This window comes from Hylobates moloch, unplaced genomic scaffold (genome assembly GCF_009828535.3).
Source record: "Hylobates moloch isolate HMO894 unplaced genomic scaffold, HMol_V3 SCAFFOLD_10, whole genome shotgun sequence".
NCBI classification, from domain to species: domain Eukaryota; kingdom Metazoa; phylum Chordata; class Mammalia; order Primates; family Hylobatidae; genus Hylobates; species Hylobates moloch.
In genome coordinates this window covers 64065071-64092742 of record NW_026652285.1, presented here as the reverse complement: position 1 = coordinate 64092742, position 27672 = coordinate 64065071, and the positions used below count along the sequence as shown (strand labels likewise).

The 27672-nt window shown below is 38.8% G+C and overlaps 1 protein-coding gene across 10 annotated transcripts in view; it reads left to right on the top strand.

Moving 5' to 3' along the window:
* AUH (AU RNA binding methylglutaconyl-CoA hydratase) overlaps positions 1–27672 on the top strand; it is a 146668-nt gene that overhangs the window by 56532 nt on the left and 62464 nt on the right. For 9 of the 10 annotated variants that reach the window (XR_009215071.1, XR_009215072.1, XR_009215070.1 and 6 more), the window contains 2 exons: positions 10689–10781; positions 12697–12753. The exons of the other annotated variant lie outside the window; for it this stretch is intronic. Coding sequence is in view for 5 of the 9 variants with exons in the window: in XM_032164517.2 (XP_032020408.1) it covers positions 10689–10781; positions 12697–12753 (150 nt within the window). In the remaining 4 variants the exon portion in view is untranslated. The remainder of the gene's footprint in view (positions 1–10688; positions 10782–12696; positions 12754–27672) is intronic. 10 annotated transcript variants of the gene reach the window in all.

The window sequence follows — 27672 nt, the reverse complement described above, 5'->3', positions numbered from 1 at the left end:
GAAAACAAACATCTGGGAGTCAATTCTTTTATGAATTATCAACATCCCTCTCCTTTTGAATCATAGTTCAGTATATCGTTTTCTTGTTTTTAGAGACAGTGTCTCGCTCTCTTGCCCAGGCTGGAGTGCAGTGGCACAGTCATAGCTCACTGTAGCTTTGAACTCCTGGGCTCCCATGATCCTCCTGCCTCAGCCTCCTGAGTAGCTAGGACTACTCAGTCCACCATGCCTGGCTAATCTTTTCCTTAGTGGATGGATACAGCTTCTTTAAATATATTGATGTGTTTGGTATTAGGCCTGTCATTATGCTTTTCTGTGTCTTCTGATTTTGGCAATTTTACATTTTAAAAATAATCTAACTATGTTAGGTGCTTCTCTGGTTTGTTCTGTGTGTGGGTTTATTCTAATAATGTTAAGGGTTGTATTTTGGTACTACCTTATCATCATTATTACACTTATGTAGTGTACTTGATCCACTGTTTCTTTGGAAAGTTCTATTGAACGATGACAGAATTTATGTTATTTCCTGTTTTAAATTCTTCCTTCCCACCTTTCTCTTCTCCCACCCTTTTTTCTTAGTGTTTTCTTTATACAATAGTTGACCCCTTATTATTAGGGGATGCACTCCAAGACCCCTAGTGGATGTCTGAAACCACAGATAATACCAAACCCTATATATACTGTTTTTTCCTATACATACACGCCTATGATAAAGTTTAATTTGTAAATTAGGCATAGTGAGATATTAGCAACAATAACTAGGAATAAAATAGAACAATTTGCAATAGTATTCTGTAATAAAAGTCATGTGAATGTAGTCTGTTCTCAAACTATTTTACTGCATTATACTCACCCTTCTTGTGTTGAAGAAGGGATGAAGCAGGATGGTGTGAGATTTTGTCATGCTACTCGGAGTGGTGTGTCACTTAAAACTTATATATTGTTTATTTTTGGACTTTTCCATGTAATATTTTTTTTTTTTTTTTTGAGACGGAGTCTTGCTCTGTCGCCCAGGCTGGAGTGCAGTGGCGCGATCTCGGCTCACTGCAACCTCCGCCTCCCGGGTTCACGCCATTCTCCTGCCTCAGCCTCTCCGAGTAGCTGGGACTACAGGCGCCCGCCACCACGCCCGGCTAATTTTTTTTTTGTATTTTTGGTAGAGACGGGGTTTCACCGTGGTCTCGATCTCCTGACCTCGTGATCCGCCCGCCTCGGCCTCCCAAAGTGCTGGGATTACAAGCGTGAGCCACCGCGCCCGGCTTCCATGTAATATTTTTTAACTGCGGTTGACCATGGGTAACTGAAACCTCAAAAAGTGAAACTGCACGTAAGGGGAGACTACTATAATTTTATATTTACTCACACCTCTGTTACTTGGTGTACAAATTTTAAATTATATCTCTCCATCAGCCCTTGTTCATGAAAGCTCAAGAAACCAGTGTACTTTCTTTTGTTGACTTTATGATTTTCAGATCAATTAGATCATATAATTCTTTAAAATAGCTTTATCGAGGTGTAATGACATAAAATAAATTGCCCATATTAAAGTGTACAATTTGGTAACTTTTGACTTGTGAAAACAGCACCACAATCAAGATAATGAATATGTCCATCACCTCCAGAAATTTCCTCATGGCCGTTTGCTGTCTCTTTCTTTTGCCCCTCCCTGCTACCCTCAACCTATCGTCAGGCAATTACTGAACTTGTATCACTGTAATTTCCACATTTTTGAATTTCATGTAAATGCAACAGTATGTATTAATTTTTGTTTGTATTCTATTAGCTTTTTTTATTTGGTCACTAGTTCTTTTTTATTGCTGAGTAGTATTCCATTGCCCAGATGTACTACATGAAAAACATTTGGGTTGTGTTCGGTTTCGGGCTGTTACACATAAAGCTGCTACAGACATTTGTGTGTTAAGCCTTCACTACCCTTGCATTTGTGGATCAAGTTATGGCTGTTGCTTCCTCAGTAGCATTTTCAATGTAGTGGATCAGCATATTATCCTATGGATGGTGAGATTGTCAAGTTCCCTGTGGATTAGCTTAAGTATCCAGAGCTCCTCAAAGTGTGTTGTGTGTATAAATCACCTGGGTTAAAATGTACATTGTTAAAAATATAGATCCTGCTTCAGTGGGTCTGCGATAGGACCTGGGCGTCTACATTTATAAAAAGCTTACAGGTCATGCTAATCCTGCTGTTCTACAAACCATACTCTAAATAACAAGGTTACAGAGCCTGAGAGTTTATGAAGCAAGGCAATAATGGTGAGGTTTTTTTCCTGCCAAGTGAAAGTAAACTACTTATGGTATGTTATCTTTTTATCAGAAATAGAAATGACTGCACTTACCATGTTAAGCAGCATTTTAAATGCCAAGAGTTTTGTTAAATGTGGAACAGCAATCAACAGAAGTCATTACTCAGTTCTACTAGTAAGTATAACCTTCCAGATAAGATTGCTGAGTGGGCATGGACTTCCCTGCCAGCCTGTCATCTGTGCATTTCCCTTAGGGAGGGTTTTTTGATTTGGAATTTTGGTAGGAAGGAAATATTCTGGGGTTGGCCCTTTTTATTTTAATAGCCTATAGAGTCATGTACTGGGGGGCACTGCCACGCTGTGGGTTTGGGGGTTTCCAGAGAAAACTCAAGTCAGAACTTGATTACAGTCAGCTGACTGGTGCTTTGCATCCAGTTCCCAAGGTTTCCCCAGTTGAACCCAGTGAACTGTGGTGTTGCCGTAGGTCTCAAGGAATTAGTGGTGCACAGAGCCAGTGTGCTGTCGGGCTTCCTATTGAGTTTCAGCATTTCCCTTTTCTCGGGTACATGGTCACAAGTCCTTAGGGGAAGGGTGGGAGGATGGCTTACGGTGTTGGGGATCTGGGGTGTGAGAACTAGTGACAGGCAGTAATGGTTAAGAGCAAAACCCTGAAACCAGACAGCCTGTGCTCAGACTGTACCAGGCAAGTAACAGCAACTCCTTTGTGCCTCAGTGTGTCCTCATCCATAAATTGAAAGCCATGAGTTCTTACATCATAAGGCTGATAGGAAGTTTAAGTAATATTTGTAAGGTTCTTAGGACAGTGGCCACACATAGTAAAAACTTTTTAAGTATTTGCTAGATATATGAGCATATACATAGAAAGGTAGGAAGGCAGGTGGGGAAATGATAGGCTTAGAAAAATTAAGCAACTTTTCTCAGGTCTCACAGTGGTAACAGTGGTGGCATTGAGCCAGGATTTGACATTTGAACTCCCCACAGTTGCATTCTGTAGCTTCACTTAAATCATTCAATATGGTATCTGGCATATATTTGATGAAACAGTGACTGAATTTAGGACTTCACCAGTTTACTAATTTGTTGAGACGTGAAGTGTCAGCATAAGCATAGTATACCAATTTAACATGCCTGAACTCAGACTAGACTATGTCTGTGATGTTCTGGCTTGGGTCGTATTAGTAATAAAGTAGAGAATAAGCTCAGGTGTAGTTATATTGTTGACCCTCAGTTATATTAAAGAATAGATCCTTTCTAATAACTGAATTTTTTTTAACTTTTCCTGGACATAGGTATATATGAATTGCTTTTTAAAGAAATTGTAGGTATTCTCTTCTAATTGACTAAGGAATTCACCATCTGATTTATATCAGATCAGATTGTTTTATAAACATTCTATCATGTTGTTTTAAAGATGCTAAAGGAAATAATATCCTAGTGTGGTATTAAAATAATGTATTGCTGAGTTTTTCCAAATGAATAATGTATTGCTGAAATTTTCCAAATTTTTCCATGTAATATTTTCAAACTGCAGTTGACCATGGGTAACTGAAACCTCAAAAGTGAAACTGCACATAAGTGGAGACTACTATCATTTTAGATTTACTCACACCTCTGTTACTTGGTACACAAATTTTAAATTATATCTCTCCAGCAGTCTTTGCTTATGAAAGCTCAAGAAACCAGTGTACTTTGTTTTTTTGGCTTTTTTACTTCATTAAGCTGTTTTACTTAATTCTTTCGTTAGAAACATTTTGTAGACAGCTTTCTACAATGCTAATTTGTTAATTAATAATTTAAAGTACCAGTGCTTAACCTATTTAATGATTTGAGAATATTAGTATCCCATTTTTCTTGTTCTTTGTATGTAGAACCCAAATTTCTTGTCATTTTGTGTTATATATTTCCTATAAGCTTTAGGTACAAGGTGCTGTTAAGAGTTAAGGAAGGTGCTTTCTGCCTTCATCATCGAATATAAAATCTACAGCACTGCAGTGAGGCTGTCCTCATGCTGTTGCCGCTCATGGTCTTACTCTGCATCACTTGCAGTATTAGGGAGGAGTTGGACCCTATTCCATGTTGCCCACATGCCTTTGGTTTTAGTTAAATCGGGGATTGATTACTTATTTTATGCTGTTTCTAGGCAGTTTTTCTCTTTTTTTCCTAGTAAAAAAGTAAATTTAGTCCTCTTTTCTGTGTGAATCCATACAACCTGAAATTACTATGACAGGCTTGTATAAAAAAACATGTGAGGGGGAATGCTAGCTTTCAGCAATTTGTTCTTGGTATAATGACCCCTTCTGTAAGGAATGTTGCTGCTCTTCATCTGTTAGTTTTTCTTCACAACAACTTGTAGAGTTTTTCCATTTTATTTAGATTTTAACCTAGTGCTAGAATCAAAGTGTCATATTTAAATACTGTTACCTTTGGCTTTTTGATATATGCTCCTTTTAAGGTCTGTGGTGCCTGACACTTCTCACTTTGAACTCCCATCTCTCACCCGTGGTGTGTTTGCAGCAATGACCCTGGTGTGGGCCTCCGGGGAGCAATGGCCCATCCAGCCTGCAGGCTTCACTCAGGGCTTGTTTTGTTATTGTGATTTTTTTTTAAAACTCAGTGATGGGAATGGGAGAATATATGTTAGGATGAAGGTAAAGTTTTAGCCAAAATGAAAGATAATTAGGTATTTATTGTAATTTTCAGTTAACTTAGATTTTATTTCTATTCTTCTTGAAAGATTTTAGTATTCAGACTTCCAGCATAATGCTACATAGGGCCTTTCCCTTGAAATGCCTGATTTCACTGCTTTCTGTAGGAACGCTATTCTTCAAGCAAAACCAAATTTAAAAATCATGCGGGGCTGGGCGCGGTGGCTTATGCCTGTAATCCCAGCACTTTGGGAGGCTGAGGCGGGTGGATCACAAGGTCAGATGGAGACCATCCTGGCTAACATGGTGAAACCCTGTCTCTACTAAAAACACAAAAAATTAGCTGGGTGTAGTGGCGGGCGCCTGTAGTCCCAGCTACTCGGGAGACTGAGTTAGGAGAATGGCGTGAACCTGGGAGGTGGAGCTTGCAGTGAGCCGAGATCATGCCACTGCACTCCAGCCTGGGCGACAGAGCGAGAGACTCTGTCTCAAAAAAAAGCGTCTGACACTAACATTTTCCTTTAATAATCAAATTGTTCATATTTTTCTAGAAGCATCAAATAACCTACATTATGTGTTGTATTTATCTAAGAACTGAAAGTAGATACTTTAATTTCCCCCACTTTCATAGTCCCTTGACTCTAATTATCGTAGGCTGCAGGTCCTACAGACTACTGAAGTGAACCAGGGGCCTTCCTTACAGTTGCTTTTTTCCCCCTTAAAATAGCAAGCTGTTTAATTGTTTGCTTTAATTATATTTTTAGGAGCATTTCAAAGGATTATTATCTTCTTTGTCATACCTGGCTCATTTCCTGGTACGAAACTGAAAATAGTATCTGATCCTATTGGTTGCATAACATACTGAGTCATAATTTCTTCCTCTTGCTGTTGGGAATAGCCATTGCTCATTGGATTCGCAGTTCCTGTTTCATTTCTTTGTGCTTATATACAACTGTCGTTTTGCTGTTCCTTTAGATCTTTGAAATTCATAATCTACCTTTCTAAAGGTGTGTTTTATTGAGTTCCTGCTATGATTATTAACATTTGTTTTCTTTTTTTTTTTTGAGACAGAGTCTCTCTTTGTTGCCCAGGCTGGAATGCAGTGGCACGATCTCAGCTCACTGCAACCTCTGCCTCCAGGGTTCAAGCAATTCCCCTGCCTCACCTTCCCATTAGCTGGGATTACAGGCACGCACCACCATGCCTGGCTAATTTTTTTTTTTTTTTTTTGGAGATGGAGTTCACTCTTGTTGCCCAGGCTGGAGTGCAATGGCACGATCTCAGCTCACTGCAACCTCCAGCTCCTGGGTTCAAGTGATTCTCCTGCCTCAGCCTCTCGAGTAGCTGGGATTACAGTCATGTGCCACCACACCCAGCTAATTTTGTATTTTTAGTAGAGATGGGGTTTCTCTGTGTTGGTCAGGCTGGTCTCAAACTCCTGGCCTCAGGTGATCTGTCTGCCTCAGCCTCCCAAAGTGCTGGGATTACAGGCGTGAGCCAATTTTTGTATTTTTAGTAGAGATGGGGTTTCACCGTGTTGGCTAGGCTGGTCGCCAACTCCTGACCTCAAATGATCCACCTGCCTTGGCCTCCCAAAGTGCTGGGATTACAGACATGAGCCACCACGCCTGGCCCCCTCTTTGATTATTAAGTGCTCCCAAGTAGAAGAAATACTAGATGTAAAAAATCCACATATATCAGGTAACTATGAGACTGGCATGTGTTTTGAGATGACGCATATTTTCCTGGATAAAATTTACTATGACAGACATCTTTTAGGGAATAATTAGGATGAGGTATAGCTTTAGAGTTTATAATGCTGTAAAATGGCTAATATTTAATTACCCATTGAATATGAATTAAGCTGTTTTACTTAATTTTTTAGTTAGAAACATTTTGTAGACAGCTTTCTGCAATGCTAATTTATGTTAATTAATAATTTAAAGTACCAGTGCTTAATCTATTTAATAATTTGAGAATTAGTATCCCATTTTTCTTGTTCTTCTTGTATGTGGAACCCAAATTTCTCATCATTTTGTGTTATGTATTTCTTACAAATTGTAAGGCATATGGTGCCGGAGACTTCTTGCTCTTGGAGCTCCTGTCTCCCATCTGCAGGCCCCGGTCCTCACCTCTGGTATGTCTCTTGGCACCCAGGCTGGCTCCTTTTGCTGTGACCCTGGTGTGGGCCTGCACAAAAGGAAACAAGCCCTGGAATTGTTAAGCTTCTCAAGGGGACACAATTTTCATCCTCTTTAGAAACATAATTTCTCAAATTCTTTCTTAAAAAATCAAGATGAGGTCTTACCATGTTGCCCAGGCTGGTCTTGAATTCCTGGGCTAAGGCAATCGTCTGTCCTTGGCGTCCCAGAATGCTGGGATTACAGGCATGAGTCACTGTACCTAGCTTAAATTCCTGTCTATTAGACTTAAAAATAATTTTTATTAATTCCAAAAAGTATAAAGATATTGGAGAAATAAGAAAGGTGCATTTATCACTCCAGAGATTCCAAGGGTTTTAAGAGCTGTGTGTATGGAAACAGGGCTGAAGACCAAATATGTATTTCATAATATCACAGCCTCCAGCAGCTACTTGCTGAGTGACTTCAGCACTCATGTAGGGGAGGGAGCACCCACTCTTTCTCTGCTTCTGCTCTCTCCATCTGAGAACTCTTGGCAATTTTTCTTTTCTTTAGTTCCATAGGACTGCATATGTTTATTTCTTTATTAAACAAAAGAGGTTAATAATAATAAAAAAAGAAAAGTAGGCAAAATACCGGGATTAATATAATAGAGGAGGAAGAGGCAGTGAAAAACCTTGAGGTTTGTCCCAGATTAGTAAGGACATTATTGAATAGCATTGATGTGATGTTAATTTTTGTTTCATATGGGCAGTATGGTAGTGAATCTTCTGATAGAAAAGGTTATGCACAGAGTGCCGTGTGAGCATAGAGGAAGGGACATTTGAGCCTTGACAGACAAGTAAGGGCTAGCTAGGCGTTCTAGGCAGAGCTGCACCTTGTATACAGGTAGTGAGTCTTGAATGGAGACTTTTGGAGCTGTTTTAAGTAGTTTGGGGCTGGAACAGAATATCTGAGGTTTTGGAAGAGATTAGGCAGGTGTGCAGAACTTAGTTCCAGGTGCCTTCCTGTGCCATGCTAAATGTTTACACCATTTCTATCCTGAAGGTAGAATAAATCATTGTACAGTTTTAAATAGGGGAATAGCATAACTGTGTTTACATTTTAGAAAGATTACCCTACAGGAAAGGTAGAAGATGCATAGAAGGGTGGCAAATTGCAGGTGAAGGAGATTAATTAGGTACTTCCTGCTGGTGAGAAATGATGGGACCCAGAACTTGGGCAGCAGAAAAGGGCATTGGCAAGGAGGACATGTGGGATGACTTCTGAGTGTCTTGAGTAACTTGGTGAATGGAGGTGCTACTAACTGAAATACAGCCTAGAAGAAGGATTGAGAAGAAATGGTTTGGACACATGAAGTATTTAAGTGGATATGTCCAACAGGCAGGGGGTTGTTTGGGTTTGAGGTGGAGATCTGGAAATCACTGGTGGAGTATAGGTGGTAAAAGTTGTGGATGAGAATGAGATCTCCTGGGAAGAGCTTTTATTGAGAGGGGGAGAAGGCTGAGAAATTACCAGAGGTAGATGGAAAGGCAGGAAAAATGAAGGACCCAGCAGGCAGTGAAGGGAGGAATACAAGGAGGGAGTGTTCAGAATGGATGTCTCTGATCTCTTGAGGCAGTACATTTAATAGATACTGAATATTGTCCACTGGCTATAGGACAATCTTATAATGTCATTGGTAACTGGAACAAGAGTGGTCTTGGTGGTTTGGAGGTGAGTGGGTATGGGTGGCATAGATTTACTCTACTGCTCTCAGAAGCTGGTCTGTAAAGGAGGTGAGCTGGAGGGCCTTAGCAAGGCCTAAGGAAGGCTTCTGACGGGTGAGACTTGAGGTTGGAGAGATAGTAGATTGAGGAGGTCTAGAAATAAATGATCTCTAGGCAGGTTTTTAGGAAGGAAGAGGAGTTGAGAGTCGGTAACCAAAGTCATTACATTCTACTTGTAGTAGCTCAGGATGACCTTGGGAAGGAGTCAGTTTAACTTGCTGTTTTATATTTTTATTGATTTTTCTTTTTTTTCCAGATAAAATTCGCTAGATATTGTTTGCACATTAAACTCATTTCCAGACTGCAAACACTGACATAGCTGTTATTTTTTTCACAAAGTGTTCTGGAAAGCACATTTTGAATTTGTCCTGTCCTTTCAAGTCCCTCCCCACCCCCAACCCCTAAATGTTCAGACAGGTACAGATAGTGAAATACTGCCTGTGCAAAAGCCCCTTCCACGCCTGCTCTTCTGGGAATGCTTTAGGCGGCAGCTGTGTATGTGTGCTCCTTCCTGGCCTTTTCAGACTTGATCTCGAATAACTCTGAGGAATTTGTTTATTTATGAATAAGACTCAGTGTGCTTCAGCAAATTTGTATATTTTAAAAGGAGTCAAGGAGTGAGCCTCTGGGGGATTTTACATATCAGAATGGAAGAGAGAGATTTGGGGGGATAGTACCTTTTTATTGTTTTTGTTTGTTTGTTTTTTGAGACAGAGTCTCACTCTGTCACCCAGGCTGGAGTGCAATGGCACGATCTTGGCTCACTGCAACCTCTGCCTCCCGGGTTTAAGCGATTCTCCTGCCTCAGCCTCTTGAGTAGCTTGGATTACAGGCACCTGCCATCGTGCCTGGCTAATTTTTGTATTTTTGTAGAGATGAGGTTTCACCATGTTGGCCAGGCTGGTCTTGAATTCCTGACCTCAGGTGATCCTCCCACCTCGGCCTCCCAAAGTGCTGGGATTACAGGCGTGAGCCACAGCGCCCAGCTGATACTACCTTTTTAAAATCCACTTTCTGTTGTATATTAACATTGGCCAGCCTTGCTTCACATTCCCATAGTCAGAAATAAAATTAATGGAAAGAGTTCTGCTTTTCAGAATAACTAATAAAACCAGTCACTTTTTGAACTGGTTAGGAAAATGAAATGTGTATGTCATAATTTACAAAAGTTGTATTAGAATAATACTCAGTTTCTGGACTCAAGCAAGTTGAGCTTTTAGTTCTGTGACTGGCTGACCCCTTTCCAGGCATGCTTGTGAGCAGGTTCTCAGGGCATCTTGCCTCTGAAGTGGAAGAGCCTGATTGTTTTCCAGCTCTCATTCATAATGTTAGGGCTCCTCACTAAATGACAACTCACGGGCCAGTGCCACAGCAACTACTTGGACAGTTTCTTTCTTGTTTGAGCAGATGTCCTTCTTTGAATGAGACTCTGTCATTCCAAGCACTGAAGTAGCCCATAAAGGATCATAAATTTCACAATTATGTATAAGTCATTTCAATTTGAACTTTGTATGAACCAAACATCTTGTGAAAGATTTCTGGCTGTAAGATTAAGAAATCATAGAACTGTGATTCTGTTAATTCAGCAAAAAATGTTTATGAAAGTAATTCAATAATATGGGAAGGTTTAAAGATATTGCACATACATGTGATGGAACACTATACAGTCATTATATAATATTTTTGAAGAATAATGATGGAAATGCTTATATTTTGTTAAAGGTAAAAGGGATACAAAAGTCTGTATATGATCTCCCATTTAAAACGTAGATTAACAGAAAAAATTTTAAAATGAATTATACACTGAGATAATAATCTTATTAAGGAAGCATAAAATTTTTCTTTCCATTTCAGCTAATCTTCCAGTACCAACAATTGCAGCAATAGATGGACTCGCTTTAGGTGGTGGTCTTGAACTGGCATTAGCTTGTGATATACGAGTAGCAGGTGAGAATTAATCCTGTTAAAAACATAACTTAAAAAAATGGAAGTTTGTGTTTACTCTTCAGGTAATTTTAAATATTTTATTCTGCTTCCTGTTGTTGAGTAGAATGTTTTCAAAAAGTCACTTGTTGGGCCTAATGGTGTTTTCAAAATTCCCACCTGAAAAAAGTCTTTTGTTGTTTCTTGCCAGGATTTGGGTCAGGTAGAACTGAGTTTGAATCTCAGATCTTGGACCAGGCGCGTGGCTCACACCTCTCTAATCCCAGCACTTTGTGAGGCTGAGGTGGGAGGATCACTTGAGCCTGGGAGTTTGAGGCTGCAGTGAGCCGCGATCGTGCCATTGCACTCTAGCTCGGGTGACAGAGGGAGACCTTGTTTAAAAAAAAAAAAAATTAAAAAGGAAAGAAGAAAAGGAAAAGTATCTGAGGTCCTCCCCTTTTTAGGCCAATATCTTCCTCTTTAGAGGAAATGGGGGAAATGACTGTTGCTGTTGTGAAGATTAAGCGATTAATCTGTGGATGTTAATCCAAGCACTAGATCACCATTAGCTACAGTAATGATAACTTAATCTCTTTGAAGTCCACTTTCTTCCTGAATGGTTTTCTGAGGATCTTATGAGGTGAGTAGAAAACGAGTGAAAAGAATTAGTGCTAACCACTTACTGTGTGCAGTCCAGGCACCCAGTGTTATTCTAGCACTTGACATGTATTCACTCACTCCATCTACATAACAGCCCTCAGAGCAGGTACTTTGGGGCACTGGAGGAAACTGGAGAAGAGAGAGGGGAAGTAACAAGCCCCAAAGAAGTGACTGAACTGAGATTTGAACCCAGACTGTTTGGCCACAGCCCACACCCCTGTTACCTCATCAGAGCAACGTAGACTGATCTCCCGGATTTATCGTTGTGGACATTATATTCCATAGAGACTCAGCTCCGCCTGTGGCCTCGGGCTCTGAGACTGCGAACTGGGCACAGCGGATGGCACAGAGTTGTCACTGTTCTTCTCTTGCTCTCCATTATCGTTTCTGATGTGGCTGCATGTTAAAAGCAGAACTGCCAAGGCAGAAGGATTGATTGAGGCCAGGAGCTCAAGACTAGCCTGGGCAGCATAAGGAGACCTCATCTTTACAAAAGATTTTTTAAATTTTTAGAAAAATATAGTGTCAACATGATTCAGTTTCTTGGGATTTCCGGTTGCTACTCCATGTGTCCTTTTTCTTCCTTTTCACTTCATTTTAGGACCCGATTTTCTTGTAATGAAATCATTGGATTTTAAATTGAAAAGCTAAGGTACATGTAATCCATTTCTGAAAGAATACAGGTTTTGGAAATTAGAATATGGGAAGTAGTCTATTTGGATATGCAAATAAAGAAGTTATTAAGATGTTTTAAAGTAGCCATGAAAACAGACATGAAAAGAGGAACCCTGTCCACCTGTCAGAATAGTAAAACTATTTGTCAGAAGGTAACTAAAGACCTGGTCTTGAAAAGTTGCCATATCTGATATGACCTATTAAGCTCTTTGGTCTGGGGGACTATATTCAGGCAACTGAAGAATTTGGGGTTGTCAGATACTGACAAGTCTGCTGATCCTGAATAATTAATAGATCTAAGCCTCCAAATATGACTTGGCAATATCAGGTCTAATAATGGAGTTACAGCCCTGGTCTTATGAATCAAAAATTAATTCACTGCCAAGCAGTTTTTAATAGAAAATGTTGTGTGACTCTCCTAATACATGTCATTTAGAGTGCTTACTTATTTCCATAACAATGCCTTTTAAAGTGATTTTTTAAAGAATTTGTGATATCAGTTTAATTAGTAAACAATATTTTAGTGTATCTCATAACTTTTTCAAGTAGTCATATTTGAATGTGATGATATAGATGATGCTTAATTTTCTTTCTTTCATTTTAGCTTCCTCAGCAAAAATGGGCCTGGTCGAAACAAAACTGGCAATTATTCCTGGTGGAGGTATGAGTAGTTCACGCCCATTTCTCAAATCCTTGATTTGTTCCTAGAAACAGGGCATAAGGCAAAATCATGTTAATTGGAAAGGCAACAGTTTGGGTAAAGAGACAATGGTATATTGTTTGCATCCCTAGCAAAGTCCCCATTCAAGTTACAGGCATACCTAAGAGATTTTCCCCACCGCAATGAAACAAATACTGCGATAGGGCAAGCCACACAAACATTTTGGTTTCCCAGCGCATATAAAAGTTATGTTTACACTATCTGCAGTCTGTTAAGCATGCAGTACCATTGTGTCTAAAAACACAATGTACGTATCTTAATTTAAAAATACTTTATTGCTAAACATTCTAATGGTCACCTGAGCCTTCAAGGAATCATAATCTTTTTGCTGGTAGAGGGTTTTGCCTTGATGTTGAGGCTGCTGACTGATTAGAGTGGCGGTTGCTGGAGGGTGGAGGTGCTGTGGCAATTTCCAAGGACAGCAGTGCAGTTTGCCACATCAGTTGACTCTTCCTTTCACAAGAGATTTCTCTGTAGCATGCGCTGCTGTTTGATAGCATTTTATCCATAATTCTTTCAAAATTGGAATCAATCCTCAAACCCTGCCACTGCTTTATCAACTAAGTTTATGTAATACTCTAAGTCCTTTGTTGTCATTTCTGCAGTGTTCACAGCATCTTTATCAGGAGTAGATTCCATCGCAAGAAACTGTTTTCTTTATTCATCCATGTGTTAGTCTGTTCTCATGCAGCTAATAAAGACATATGCAAGACTGGGTAATTTATAAAGGAAAGAGGTTTAATGGACTCACAGTTCTACATGGCTGGGGAGTCCTCACAGTCATGACAGAAGGCAAAGGAAGAGCAAAGGCATGTCTTATGTAGAGGCAAGCCAGAGAGAATGAAAGCCAAGCGAAAGGGGAAATCCCTTATTAAAAAAACTGTGAGATTTCCTGAGACTTACTCACTACCACGAGAATAGAATGGGGGAAACCGCCTCCATGGTTCAGTGATCTCTCACCATTTCCCTCCCACAACATGTGGGAATTATGGGAGCTACAATTCAAGATGAGATTTGGGTGGGGACACAGCCAAACCAGATCAATCCACAAGAAGCAACTCCCCATCCATTCCAGTTTTATCATGAGACTACAGCAGTTCAGTCGCGTCTTCAGGTTACTCTTCTAATTCCATTTCTCTTGCTATTTCCACCACATCTGTAGTGACTTCCTCCACTGAAGTCTTGAATGCCTTCAAGTCATCCATGAAGATTGGAATCATCTTCTTCCAAACTCCTGTTAATATTGATATTCTGGCCTCTTCCCATGAATCATAAATGTCCTTAAAGGGAGCTGGAATGGCAGATCCTTTCCAGAAGGTTTTCAGTTTAATTTGCCCAGATCCATAAGAGGAATCGCTATCTATGGCAGCTATAGCCTTATGAAATGTGGTTTTTGTTTTGTTTTGTTTTTTTGAGACAGAGTCTCGCTCTGTTGCCAGGTTGGAGTGCAGTGGTGCGATCTCGGTTCACTGCAACTCCTGCCTCCTGGGTTCAAGGGATTCTCCTGCCTCAGCCTTGTGAGTAGCTGGGACTACAGGTGCACACCACCATGCCCAGCTAATTTTTGTATTTTTAGTAGAGACGGGGTTTCACCGTGTTGGCCAGGATGGTCTTGATCTCTTGGCCTCGTGATCCGCCTGCCTCAACCTCCCAAACTGCTGGGATTACAGGTGTGAGCCACTGCTCCAGCCTGAAATGTGTTTCTTAAATAAAAAGAGTTGAAAGCAGAATGATCCATGGGCTGTGGAATGGCTGTTACGTTATCAGACATGAAAACAGCATTCATCTCCTTGTCCATCTCTGTCAGAGCTCTTGGGTAACCAGGACATTGTCACTGAGCAATATTTTGAAAGAACTCTTTTTTTTGAGCAGTAGGTCTCAGCACTGGGCTTTAATATTCAGTAAACTATGCTGGAAACCAGATGCACTGTCATCCAGGTTTTATTTGTTCCATTTATAAAGCATAAGCAGAGTTAACTTAGCATAGTTCTTAAGGGCTCTAAAAGTTTGGGAATGATAAGTGAGCAGTGGCTTTAACTAAAAGCCACCAGCTGCATTAGTCCCTAACAAGGGAGTCAGTCTGTCCTCTGAAGCTTTGAAGCCAGGCATTGACTTCTCTTCTGTAGCTATGAGAGTCCTGGATAACATCTTCTTCTAATAGTAGGCTGTTTTGTCTACACTGAAGATCTGTTATTCAGTGTAGCCACCTTCATCAGTGATCTTAGCTAGATCTTCTGGATAATTTGCTGCAGCTTCTACATCAGCACGTGCTGCTTCACCTTGTACTTCTGTGTTATGGGAGATGGCTTCTTTCCTTAACCATGAACTAACCTCTGTTAGCTTCCAACTTTTCTTCTGCAGCTTCTTCACCTCTCTCAGACTTAGCTCTAGAATTAAAGAAAGTTAGAGTTATAGTTAAAGAGAGTTAGGGCTTTGCTCTGGATTAGGCTTTGGCTTAGGGGAATGTCGTGGCTAGTTTGATCTTCGTTATGGACCACTAAAACTTTCTGCATATCAGCAATAAGGCTATTCTGCTTTCTTCTTATTCCTGTGTTCACTGGAGTAGCACTTCTAATTACCTTCAAGAAATGTTGCTTTGCATTGGCAACTAAGCTAACTGGTGCAAGAGGCCTAGCTTTTGGCTGATCTCAGCTTTTGACATGCCTTCATCACTAAGCTTAATCATTTCTAGTTTTTGATTTCCAGTGAGAGACGTGTGGATCTTTGCTCTACTCCAACACTGCAGAAGCCACTGGAGGGTTATTCATTGGCCTAATTTCAATACCGTTGTGTCTCAGGGAATAGAGAGACCCAAGGAAAGGGAGAGAGATGGGGGAACAGCCGGTTGGTTGAGCAGTCAGAATACATGCATTTATTGGTTAAGTTTGCCGTCTTATGTGGGCGTGGTTCATGGTGCCCCAAAATAATTACAATAGTAACATCAAAGATTAATGATCACAGGTTACCATAAGAGATACAATAATGAAGAGGTTTGAAATATTGTGAAAATTACCAAAATATGGCACAGACACATGAAGTAAGCACATGCTGTTGGAAAAATGGTGCCAATAGATTTGCTTGATGCAGGGTTACCATTAATTTGTAAAAATGCAGTATCTGTGAAGTACAATAAAAGGAAGCACAACAAAATGAGGTATGCCTGTATGCCCTATTTTTAGCTTATGTAGACAGTGAAGATGGTGGTTCTTAAGTTTTAAGTTACTGTGCTAATTACATTTTTGTCACTGTTTGGATCTATTCTCCTAAAGGATTACACAAACATTTCAAGCTTTTATGCGTGCATTTAAATGTGTGTGTCCTCACCAACAGCTTCATGCAGACAGTGAAACCCCAAGTGGAAGAAGAAGTGCCTGGGAGTGGTGGCTCACGCCTGTAGTCTTAGCACTTTGGGAGGCCGAGGCGGGTGGATCACTTGAGGTCAGGAGTTTGAGACCATCCTGGCCAACATGGTGAAACCCTGTCTCTGTTAACAGTAGAAAAATTAGCCAGGCATGGTGGTATGTGCCTGTAATCACAGCTACCTGGGAGGCTGAGGCAGGAGAATTACTTGAACCCAGAAGGCAGAAGTTGCAGTGAGCCGAGATCGCACCACCGTGCTCCAGCAGCCTGGGTGACACAGCGAGAATCCGTCTTCAAAAAAAAAAAAAGAGGGTTCCCAGGCTTTGTACCATCTTTCTTGTGTTTCTCTGCAGTGGGACAAAAGTTGGGGTTAGTGGGTAGCCTGAACTTAGAGCTGAAGAGGTGTTGTTTCTTCTATTCCTATGAAAAAAATAGATGGGTTTCTGTTCTTGAAAGAGCCATTTAAGAAAACATCTTTCCAAAATTGATAATGAAATCTTGCATCACCCAATAAATCTGAAATTTTTGATCTTTTGATTCAGAGAATTTGGAGGCATTCCCGTTTTGTGAAGTCATTCTTTCAAAAAGTAGACTTCATTTAAGGATATGCATGTTATAGTAACCTTCCTTGGAACTTACTTTTTTTTTTTTTTGACACGGAGTCTCACTCTGTCGCCAGACTGGAGTGCAATGGCACAATCTTGGCTCATGGTACCTTTTATGTATGCTAAATGATGCTTAGAGTATGAATGAAACAACAGTAACAATGTAAATATTAAAGATGATGTTGAACATGGCAGACATGTTTGCATATGAATTGGTTAAAATTGTATGGTTAACCTTATCATTATAAGAGTATTTATTCTGATAGGTAGAAATTTAAAACATAGGTTACAGTGAAATTGAAGACTTCTCAGATGAATGTGTAAGACTCCCCATGTTTTCTACTTTGGTAATTGATGAAAATGTTATTCTTGTAGGCCAAAACCTCTAATATATACTTATTCTATTATGCCTGCCTTTTTCACTGTGACTAATAAAAAAACACTAGAAGGATTTATAAGACAATGGATCAATTTAAAAAGAATTCTCAGATAACTAATATGTGAAATAAAGCAAAATTTAGCAAAAGGGTGATGTGACATATTTCTGAAATTCTTTTGAGAAGTAAGCATTTATTGGTAATGAGGATGTGACTCATCCTAGAAGATAGAAAGATAGTGGCTGTAGTGGATTGGATGGTATGCCCCCTCCACCCCCACTCCCCCAACAGACACCAAGAGATGTCAGCCTGGAAGGAAAAGCGTCTTGCACATGTAATTAAGGATCTCAAGATGACATCATCCTGAATTATCTGAGAGAGGCTTAAATCCAAAGACAAGGGGTCCTTATAAGAAAGAGGAAGACACAGAAGAAGAGAAGGTGATGCGAAGACAGAAACAGAGTGCAGTAATACATCTACACGCCAAGGAATGCCGAGGGTTGTCAGCAGCCATGGGAAGCCACTGGAGAGAGGCATGGAACAGATTTTCTCACAGAGCCTCTCGAAGGAACCGCCCTACAAACACTTTGATTTTGGGTTTCTGGCCTCCAAAACTGAGAGAGAATAAATTTCAGTTGTTCAGAGGTATCAGGTTTGTGGTAATTTGTTATAGCAATGAATACAGTGACTTTTTGGTGATGTTTACATAATTTTTGGGGACAGATGGGGGTTAGGTGGCAGAAATTTGGGGAGGGAGCAAGATGAACTTGGTAATTTGGATATTTACTGTGACTTGATTATGAAAAGTTTTGTGTTACATCTACCAGAAGATAGAGAGCAGTGTTTGGTTTGATTAGATGAAAAAAGATCGATTATACTATAACAACCTCTTCTGTCTTGTCTCGTAAACTCACTGTGCCATACCATATGAGGTCTAGAAACTAGAATTTTTTGCCAATTTACTTAAGTTCTTTAGGGTCTTCTTCAATAGTGGATGCATTAATTAGAATCTACTTTTTATAGGTTTGATTGAATTTGGACTACATACTCTGAAAATAGAATTATTTTTCTAGTTTCTATTAAATGTGTCATAAAAGTCAGAATGCTTTGACATTTTCCCATGTACTTACAAAGGATGGTTGTCTTTTTCTTTTCTTTCTGTTGTTTTTTGGAGACAGGGTCTTACTTGGTCACCCAGGCTAAAGGACAGCGATGTAATGATAGCTCACTGCAGCCTCAAACTCTTGGGTTCGAGATCTTCCCACCTCAGCCTCTGGAATAGCTGGGACTATAGGCACACAGCACTGCACTCGGCTAGTTTTCTTCTCTTTTTGTAGAAACAGGGTCTCACTATGTTGCCCAAGCTGGTCTTGAACTTCTGGCCTCAAGCAATCCTCCTGCCTTGACCTCCCAAAGTGCTGGGATTACAGGCATGAGCCACTGCCTCTGACCTCTTTTTTCCTAAGTGAGTTTGAGGAATATATTTTAGTTCCTCTTTTAATACCATGAAGTTTTCAAGTTCATAGCTCATAAAATGTTATGTAGCTTTGAATTTTTTAATGCAAATGAAAATCAGATTCATTTTTGTTATTAATAAAAATTTCAGTAGTATTCACATTTAGATAAGAGATGCACAGAATTTTTGGTCTACTTTTAAATTAATATTACAGTTCTTAAAGTGCCCTAGGTGAAGCCTGTTCTTTTGAAACAGCAGAGATTTTATTTTAAAAATACGCTTTTGTGTTTATTACCTAAAGGAGCTATTCTGAAATTTTTATGTAGAAAAATCTTCTGCTCCATCCACAGAAGATTTTTTATCCATAGATATTTTTACCATCTCCTTTCTTCTCTTTCCTTTGTTATAGATGATATGACAAGACTGCTCTTTTCAAAAATTATGTTTTTAAATTGGTGAATTTTGCCATGCCTAAAGTGATCTCTGAGATATCCTCCTTTTCGGGTATAAATGTTTCTGTTAACTGTTCTAAAGAGCTTTCTATAATAGACACAGTAGACTGTACTTAATTTTTTTTCTCTCTTCTAGGTAGATCTCTTTTGGTTAAAAGAAAATGCGTCACTTGCCTCCTATTATAGAAGCTTGTATGAGCAGCCAGGGGTGCAGTCTCCAGGGAAGGCTTGGCCATTCCCAGTGAGCCTTTGCTCCACTGTTAGCTGCCTCAGCTTTTCCTCTTTTCCAGATGAGCAGGTGCTGACAGCCAAAAAATAGAAAATAAGTGGGGAGAATTCAAACATGGGGAAAATATTGTGGGAAAAATAGATGCTTAATTTTTCTTCTTAGTATTATGTAGAAAGTAAATATCTTTGGGTAAAATACATGAATTGTAGCCACTCTAGAAAACAGGTGTTTAAAATCTGACAAATAATCTTCTGCTAAGTTATCACAGGTCCATGATTTCATACTGGCCAGCATTTGTAAGTTAATCCAAATGAAATTGTATCTCCTTATTTGAATTTACTGTACATTTGATAAAGACAAGAGAATTAACATGATGCTATTGATGGTCATATCATCACTTCCAGCCTTTTCTGATAGCAGTTTACAGCAAAACAGTTTGTCAAAAAATAGTATTTTGTTTTGTTTTGTTTTCTTTACCTGAGCTTTGACCTGCATAGCAATATGTTGATTTTTAAGGTATGTTTTATAAGTTTAAAAAATGCTATTATAAAACAATGACTTTGAAGAGATGGTAATATTTCTAATGAACATATTAATAGACTACTGCTATCATGTAGTTTTTAATTTAGAAGGCTCAATTTTAGTTTTTATTAGAAAGAATATTGTTTAGTATCAAATGACTATTAAAAGTATTAATAGTCATTTGTCAGATGACTATATTAAAAGTATATAGTCAAATGACTATATTAAAATTAATATATTAAAATTGACTATATTAAAGTAATACAGTCAAATGGCTATATTAAAAGTATATAGTGCAATAAAAAGAAAGATGTGAAGGAATGTAGAGACATTAAAACAAAATTGAACCTCCTTAAGTAGTAGTTATATCAGATGTAATTAAAAGATGGGATGTAATTTGACTATCAAATACTTGAACCAGTGCTTTTATTTGTAATATATATGTGTATATATGTTTTTGATTACAAATATTAAACATAAAATGAAACACTATTGATTTGAAGCACTGGCTAATTTAAAAATAATTTAAATGATTACCCCAGAACCTTGTCGTAATTTTATTGGGGATTTTTGTACAATATATAGCCCTAGTTTCGTCTCCAACATTCTCACCCTTAAGAAAGCATTTACATTTCCTATCCTCTCCCAACTGGGAGAATATGCAAATATTATAAAATAAAATTCTCTTTTAGAAATAGTTCCTAAAACAGTACTTTCCTTTAATACATTTGCAAGGATGAAATACAAGTTCAGAGGATTAAGATCCTTTTATTTGACAGTATCTCTTTAAATTTACAGAGAAAATAGTGGCAGATTTTCTAATTCCCAGTCTTTGTTCTTACCTCTTCTACTGGAGGTTTTGGGGTCTGTATCAGGAAACCTTATTATTACTAAGGTAATTTGTTAAGACTTTTTGCTTGGGTGTACACCACTGGGATTGAGATGCTTTGTATTTCCACTGCTCTGTGAATTCATTTTTTATTCCCCCCAGCTTCTGGCGGGAGGCATATGCAGACTAGGAAGTTTGAATAGCAGTAAAACACACATTTTTATACCCTTTACAAAGATCTATTCCTTCCATTTTCTTTCTCCTTCCATTCCCCAAATCCTTCTTTCTCATAGAAACATTTCAAAATATAGATGAGTCTTTCAATATTTCAGCATACATTTTCTAAGAATCAAGAATGGTCTCTTACATAATCAACACTATTATCACACCCAAGAATATTAACAGGAATTTAGTAAGTAATATAATTTAATATATGATTCATAATTGGATTTCTCCAGTTGTCTGTAGCTGTCTTTTTGTATTTTGTTTTTCCAGTTCAGGATTAATTTTTCATTTGGTTAAATCTGTAGTTTTTTCAGATCTGAAAGAGTACCTCATTCATGTTTTTTATTTTCTGTAACACTAATTTAACTTTTCATTTTGCAGTAATTTTAGATTTACAGAATAGTTACAAAGATAGTATAAATCATTCTTATGTACGCTTTACCCAGCTTCCTCAAATATTAACATGTTATAGAACTGTACCACAGTTATCAAAAGTAGACAGTTAATACTGGTATGTTATTACTAACTAACCTGTAGACCTTACTCAAATGCTGTCACTTTTTTCACAAGTGTCCTTTTTCTGGTTCAAGACAGTTGAGGACTCCACGTTGCATTTAGTTGCTGTGTCTCCTTTGTCTCTTGTATTTAATCAATGTATAAATTTGTATTTAATCATCTTGACAATTTAGAAGAGTGCCAGTCTGTAATTATATGGAATGTCTTTATTTTTGAGTTTGCCTAATGTTTCCTCATGAATAAATTAAGATTATTCATTTTTGGCAAGAATTCCCCAGAAGTGATGCTGGGTTCTTCTCGGGGCATCCTATTGGGGTTGCATGATGTCCCTGTGTCTCATGATTGGTGATGGTAACTTTTCTTTTAACCTGAAACATGATACTCACCAATTTTTTTAAGGGATTAAGTATTTTATTTTTCTAATTGACAAGTACAAATTCTGTGTATGGTGTTTTGGTATATATCTACACACACACATTGTGAAGTGATTAAATTAAGCTAATTAGCATGTATTGCCTCATATACTCATTTGTGTGTGTGTATATATATGGGGTGAGAACATGTAAGATCTATTCTCAGCAATTTTCAGGTATATAATACGTTATCATTACCTGTGGTCACCATGACATACAGTAGATCTTTTGAACTTATTCCTCATGTCTAAAGTTTGTGTACTTTGGCTAACATCTCCTCAGTGTCCCCACACAAACACGATAGATAGATAGATAGATAGATAGATAGATAGATAGATAGATAGATAGATAATAGATAGATAGATAGATAGATAGATAGATAGATAGATAGATAGATATAGATTTTTTTTTTTTTTTTTTAGAGAATTCAGGCAATTGTCTTACTGAGGCTTGCTCATTCTAGATTTAACTTAATATTTCCTCATGGTTAGATTTAGGTTAAGACATTTTGCCAAGAACATTAAAATGTCAATGCTGCATGTTTCATTTTGTGTTTATTATATGATTCCTAATGTTACGTCATCTCACTTTGGGTGATAATATCTTTGATCATTTGGTTGGGGTAGTGACAAATGTGGGCATATTTTTAGGATTATCTTAGAAAATTTTCAGGAAAAGAACCTATAGTAATTACCATTGGCCGACTATTTCCAAATTTAAAAAGAAAGGAAGAAGGAAAATTAGAGCACAGAGGTTTCATGGAACCAAAAAAAAAGAGACTGACTCCAGTTTTGCCTTTTTTTCCCCTCCCTGGGTGAGGGATCTGGGGGCATTACTGTACGTCATTGTTGGCTGTGTTCAGCAGTAGGGCAGTCTTTTGGCATGTTTTCCTGGAACTCGATTTTAAATCCTGTGAGTGTGTGTAGTCCTGAACACAGTAGTCATTTTGAAAGGCTTTGTTTATAACCTTTGTTGAGATCCTTTTAGAAGTTCCGTCAGAATCTGAGCTTATTCTTTTAAATATCCTCAGCAGTGACTCATTTTTATCCTGTGAGGGTAAATCTGATTTTCATAAATATCAAAAGATCATTCTGTGCCAAATATGATTAATAAGGTCATACTATTCCAGGAAGAAAAAAAGCATAACAAAAGTAAGAACGATTTTTTTTTAAAAAGAGGCTTATACAATGTTGACATTTTACCGATGTGAAGAAAGAACAGAGTAGTTGGGTTTAGTGTAGCACTTCCCCAGGTGACTTCCTTAAAGCTGGCACTGATTCAGCCCTCTGAAGTCTAGTGTATTTATTAACATATTAACATCATTAACATACCTTGCGTATACACGAGCACACACTACAAAGTCTCATCTTTTTATACGTTAAAGTGTAATTCAGTGACTAGTTCTTTTTGTGTAATTAGGGTGGTTTGGGAGTTATTTGCTGACTTTGTACTGTGTACAGACCATTTTGTTAGTAGCTGTGGAGTAAACAGGTTTATGTAGGACTCAGTAGTGCTCCCTTGGAATTGATCATCTAAAATCTGTTAGGAGAGATGAAATGTGTGCAAACATCATAACTGCCCTTTATAATACTGTTGTTGTAGTCAAACAGGGATAAGGCAATATAAAGCTGGGAGTCATGAGTTCAGAAAAACAGTGTGGCTTCTGTCAGCCATCACCAAGATTTTTTTTTTTTATATACTTTAAGTTCTAGGGTACATGTGCACAACGTGCAGGTTTGTTACATATGTATACATGTGCCATGTTGGTGTGCTGCACCCATTAACTCGTCATTTACATTAGGTATGTCTCCTAATGCTATCCCTCCCCCCTTCCCCCACCCCACAACTGGCCCCAGTGTGTGATGTTCCCCTTCCTGTGTCCGAGTGTTCTCATTGTTCAATTCCCACCTATGAATGAGAACATGTGGTGTTTGGTTATTTGTCCTTGTGATAGTTTGCTGAGAATGATGGTTTCCAGCTTCATCCATGTCCCTACAAATGATATGAACTCATCATTTTTTTATGGCTGCATAGTATTCCATGGTGTGTATGTGCCACATTTTCTTTATCTAGTCTATCATTGATGGACATTTGGGTTGGTTCCAAGTCTTTGCTGTTGTGAATAGTGCCGCAATAAGCATACGTGTGCATGTGTCTTTATAGCAGCATGATTTATAATCCTTTGGGTATATACCCAGTAATGAGATGGCTGGGTCAAATGGTATTTCTAGTTCTAGATCCCTGAGGAATCGCCACACTGTCTTCCACAATGGTTGAACTAGTTTACAGTCCCACCAACAGTGTAAAAGTGTTCCTATTTCTCCACATCCTCTCCAGCACCTGTTGTTTCCTGACTTTCTAATGATCACCATGCTAACTGGTGTGAGATTGTATCTCACTGTGGTTTTGATTTACATTTCTCTGATGGCCAGTGATGATGAGCATTTTTTCATGTGTCTGTTGGCTGCATAAATGTCTTCTTTTGAGAAGTGTCTGTTCAAATCCTTCGCCTACTTTGTGATGAGGTTGTTTTTTTTCTTATAAGTTTATTTGAGTTCTTTGTAGATTCTGGATATTAGCCCTTTGTCAGATGAGTAGATTGCAAAAACTTTCTCCCATTCCATAGGTTGCCTGTTCACTCTGATGGTAGTTTCTTTTGCTGTGCAGAAGCTCTTTAGTTTAATTAGATCCCATTTGTCTATTTTGGCTTTTATTGCCATTGCTTTTCGTGTTTTAGACATGACATCCTTTCCCATGCCTATATCCTGAATGGTATTGCCTAGGTTTTCTTCTAGGGTTTTTATGGTTTTAGGTCTAACATTTAAGTCTTAATCCATCTTGAATTAATTTTTGTATAAGGTATAAGGAAGGGGTCCAGTTTCAGCTTTCTACATATGGCTAGCCAGTTTTCCCAGCACCATTTATTAAATAGGGAATCCTTTCCCCATTTCTTGTTTTTGTCAGGTTTATCAAAGATCAGATGGTTGTAGATGTGTGGTATTATTTCTGAGGGCTCTGTTCTGTTCCATTGTTCTGTATCTCTGTTTTGGTACCAGTACCATACTCTTTTGGTTACTGTAGCCTTGTAGTGTAGTTTGAAGTCAGGTGGCGTGATGCCTCCAGCTTTGTTCTTTTGGCTTAGGATTGTCTTGGCAGTGCGGGCTCTTTTTTGGTTCCATGTGAACTTTAAAGTAGTTTTTTCCAATGCTGTGAAGAAAGTCATTGGTAGCTTGATGGGAATGGCATTGAATCTGTAAATTACCTTGGGCAGTATGGCCATTTTCACAATATTGATTCTTCCTATCCATGAGGATGGAATGTTCTTCCATTTGTTTGTGTCCTCTTTGATTTCATTGAGCAGTGGTTTGTAGTTCTCCTTGAAGAGGTCCTTCACATCCCTTGTAAGTTGGATTCCTAGGTATTTTATTCTCTTTGAAGCAATTGTGAATGGGAGTTCACTCATGATTTGGCTCTCTGTTTGTCTGTTATTGGTGTATAAGAATGCTTGTGATTTTTGCACTTTGATTTTGTGTCCTGAGATTTTGTTGAAGTTGCTTATCAGCTTAAGGAGATTTTGGGCTGAGATGATGGGGTTTTCTAAATATGCAATCATGTCATCTGCAAACAGGGACAATTTGACTTCCTCTTTTCCTAATTGAATACCCTTTGTTTCTTTCTCCTGCCTGATTGCCCTGGCCAGAACTTCCAACACTATGTTGAATAGGAGTGGTGAGAGAGGGCATCCCTGTCTTGTGCCAGTTTTCAGAGGGAATGCTTCCAGTTTTTGCCCATTCAGTGTGATATTGGCTGTGGGTTTGTTATAAATAGCTCTTATTATTTTGAGATATGTCCCATCAATACCTATTTTATTGAGAGTTTTTAGCATGAAGGGCTGTTGAATTTAGTCAAAGGCCTTTTCTGCATCTATTGAGATAATCATGTGGTTTTTGTCTTTGGTTCTGTTTATATGCTGGATTACGTTTATTGATTTGCGTATGTTGAACCAGCCTTGCATCCCAGGGATGAAGCCCACTTGATCATGGTGGATAAGCTTTTTGATGTGCTGCTGGATTCCGGATTGCCAGTATTTTATTGAGGATTTTTGCATCGATGTTCATCAGGGATACTGGTGTAAAATTCTCTTTTTTTGTTGTGTCTCTGCCAGGCTTTGGTATCAGGATGATGCTGGCCTAATAAAATGAGTTAGGGAGGATTCCCTCTTTTTCTATTGATTGGAATAGTTTCAGAAGGAATGGTACCAGCTCCTCCTTGTACCTCTGGTAGAATTCGGCTGTGAATCTATCTGATCCTGGACTTTTTTTGGTTGGTAGGCTATTAATTATTGCCTCAATTTCAGAGCCTGTTATTGGTCTATTCAGGGATTCACTTCTTCCTGGTTTAGTCTTGGGAGGGTGTGTGTGTCCAGGAATTTATCCATTTCTTCTAAATTTTCTAGTTTATTTGTATAGAGGTGTTTATAGTATTCTCTGATGGTGGTTTGTATTTCCGTGGGATCGGAGCCATCACCAAGATTTAACAGATGACAAGTCCTACAAGGTGGGTCCCTGGCTACTTCTCTGACCTCAGCTCCTACCACTGCTCCCCTTGCTCACATACCGTTTTCCAGGCATATTTACTCACTTGCCTTAGCAGACATTTGTTGAATCATGCACTGATGTAGACAACTGGGGATACAGCCATGAACAAGGAGAGGAAGATCCTGCCACCAAGCAGTTACCTTCTAGCACAGGAACAGTAGACCTGGCAAATGATAAATTGTGTATTATGGCAGAAGTGGAAGGCGCTATAGAAAAAAAAAATAGGGGAAGGGGTCCAAGGAGAGTGTGGGTTTGTAGTTTAAAACCAAGAGGTCAGAGCAAACCCTATTTAGAAGGTAACATTGAAATAAAGACTTAAGGGAGTTGAGGAAATTAATCATACAGATGTGAGGAAGAGCATATCAGTCAAAAGTATCAACTAGTAAAGAGGCCTTAGATGGGAGTGTGCTTGGAACATTTCGCCACATCACCACAACCATAGCAGAGAGGAGGAGGAGGAGAGCAATAGGAGATACTGTCAGAGAAGCAATAGGGGAGTCAGATCTAGAGGTCAAATAGCCACTGTCAGGACTTTAACTTTTACCCTGAGTGAGAAGGGGGCTCACCAGAGGTTTTTCAGCAGAGGTGTGACGTGCTCTGACATGCTATTAGATATTTGATGGTTCATTGTCATCACTGTGTTAGGAGCAGATGATAGTAGGGCCAGGTTAAAAGCAAGCCTATTCCTGCCACGAGTCTCTTGCTGTAGTTGAAGTGGAATGTGATAGGGGCCTCGACTGGGATGGGAATGGTGAAGGTAGTGGGGTGTGGTTTAGATTCTGGGTATCTTTTGAAGATGGAGCCAAAAGAATCTCTTGACAGACTAGATGGGGAGCATAAAAGAAACAGATGTAAAGAATGACTCCAAGGATTCTGGCTGCAGTAACTGAAAAGAGAGGCTGCCTTGTACTGAGATGTAGAAAGCTATTCAAAAAGCAAGTTGGGAAGTGACAATCAAGAATATTGTTTTGGATATGTTGGCTTCAAAATGATCATTAAATATCAAGTACACTTTTAAGTAGACTGTTATACAGATGTGGAGTTTTCGAGAGCAGCCTGGGCTGAAAATAAACCGTGGGATTCATTTTTTTTCTTGCCATCCAGAGGCCTGTTCTAAAGGCATCCTGAAACACAGAAATGGACATTGGTACAGACAGAGAGAACTCCAGGACAGTAACTCCAACAAATAAAAATCTTAGGATTAAAAAATAAAATTGCCAAAATAAAAAACGAACTGGATGGACTGAATTGCAGAATGAAGATGAACAAAAGAGAGA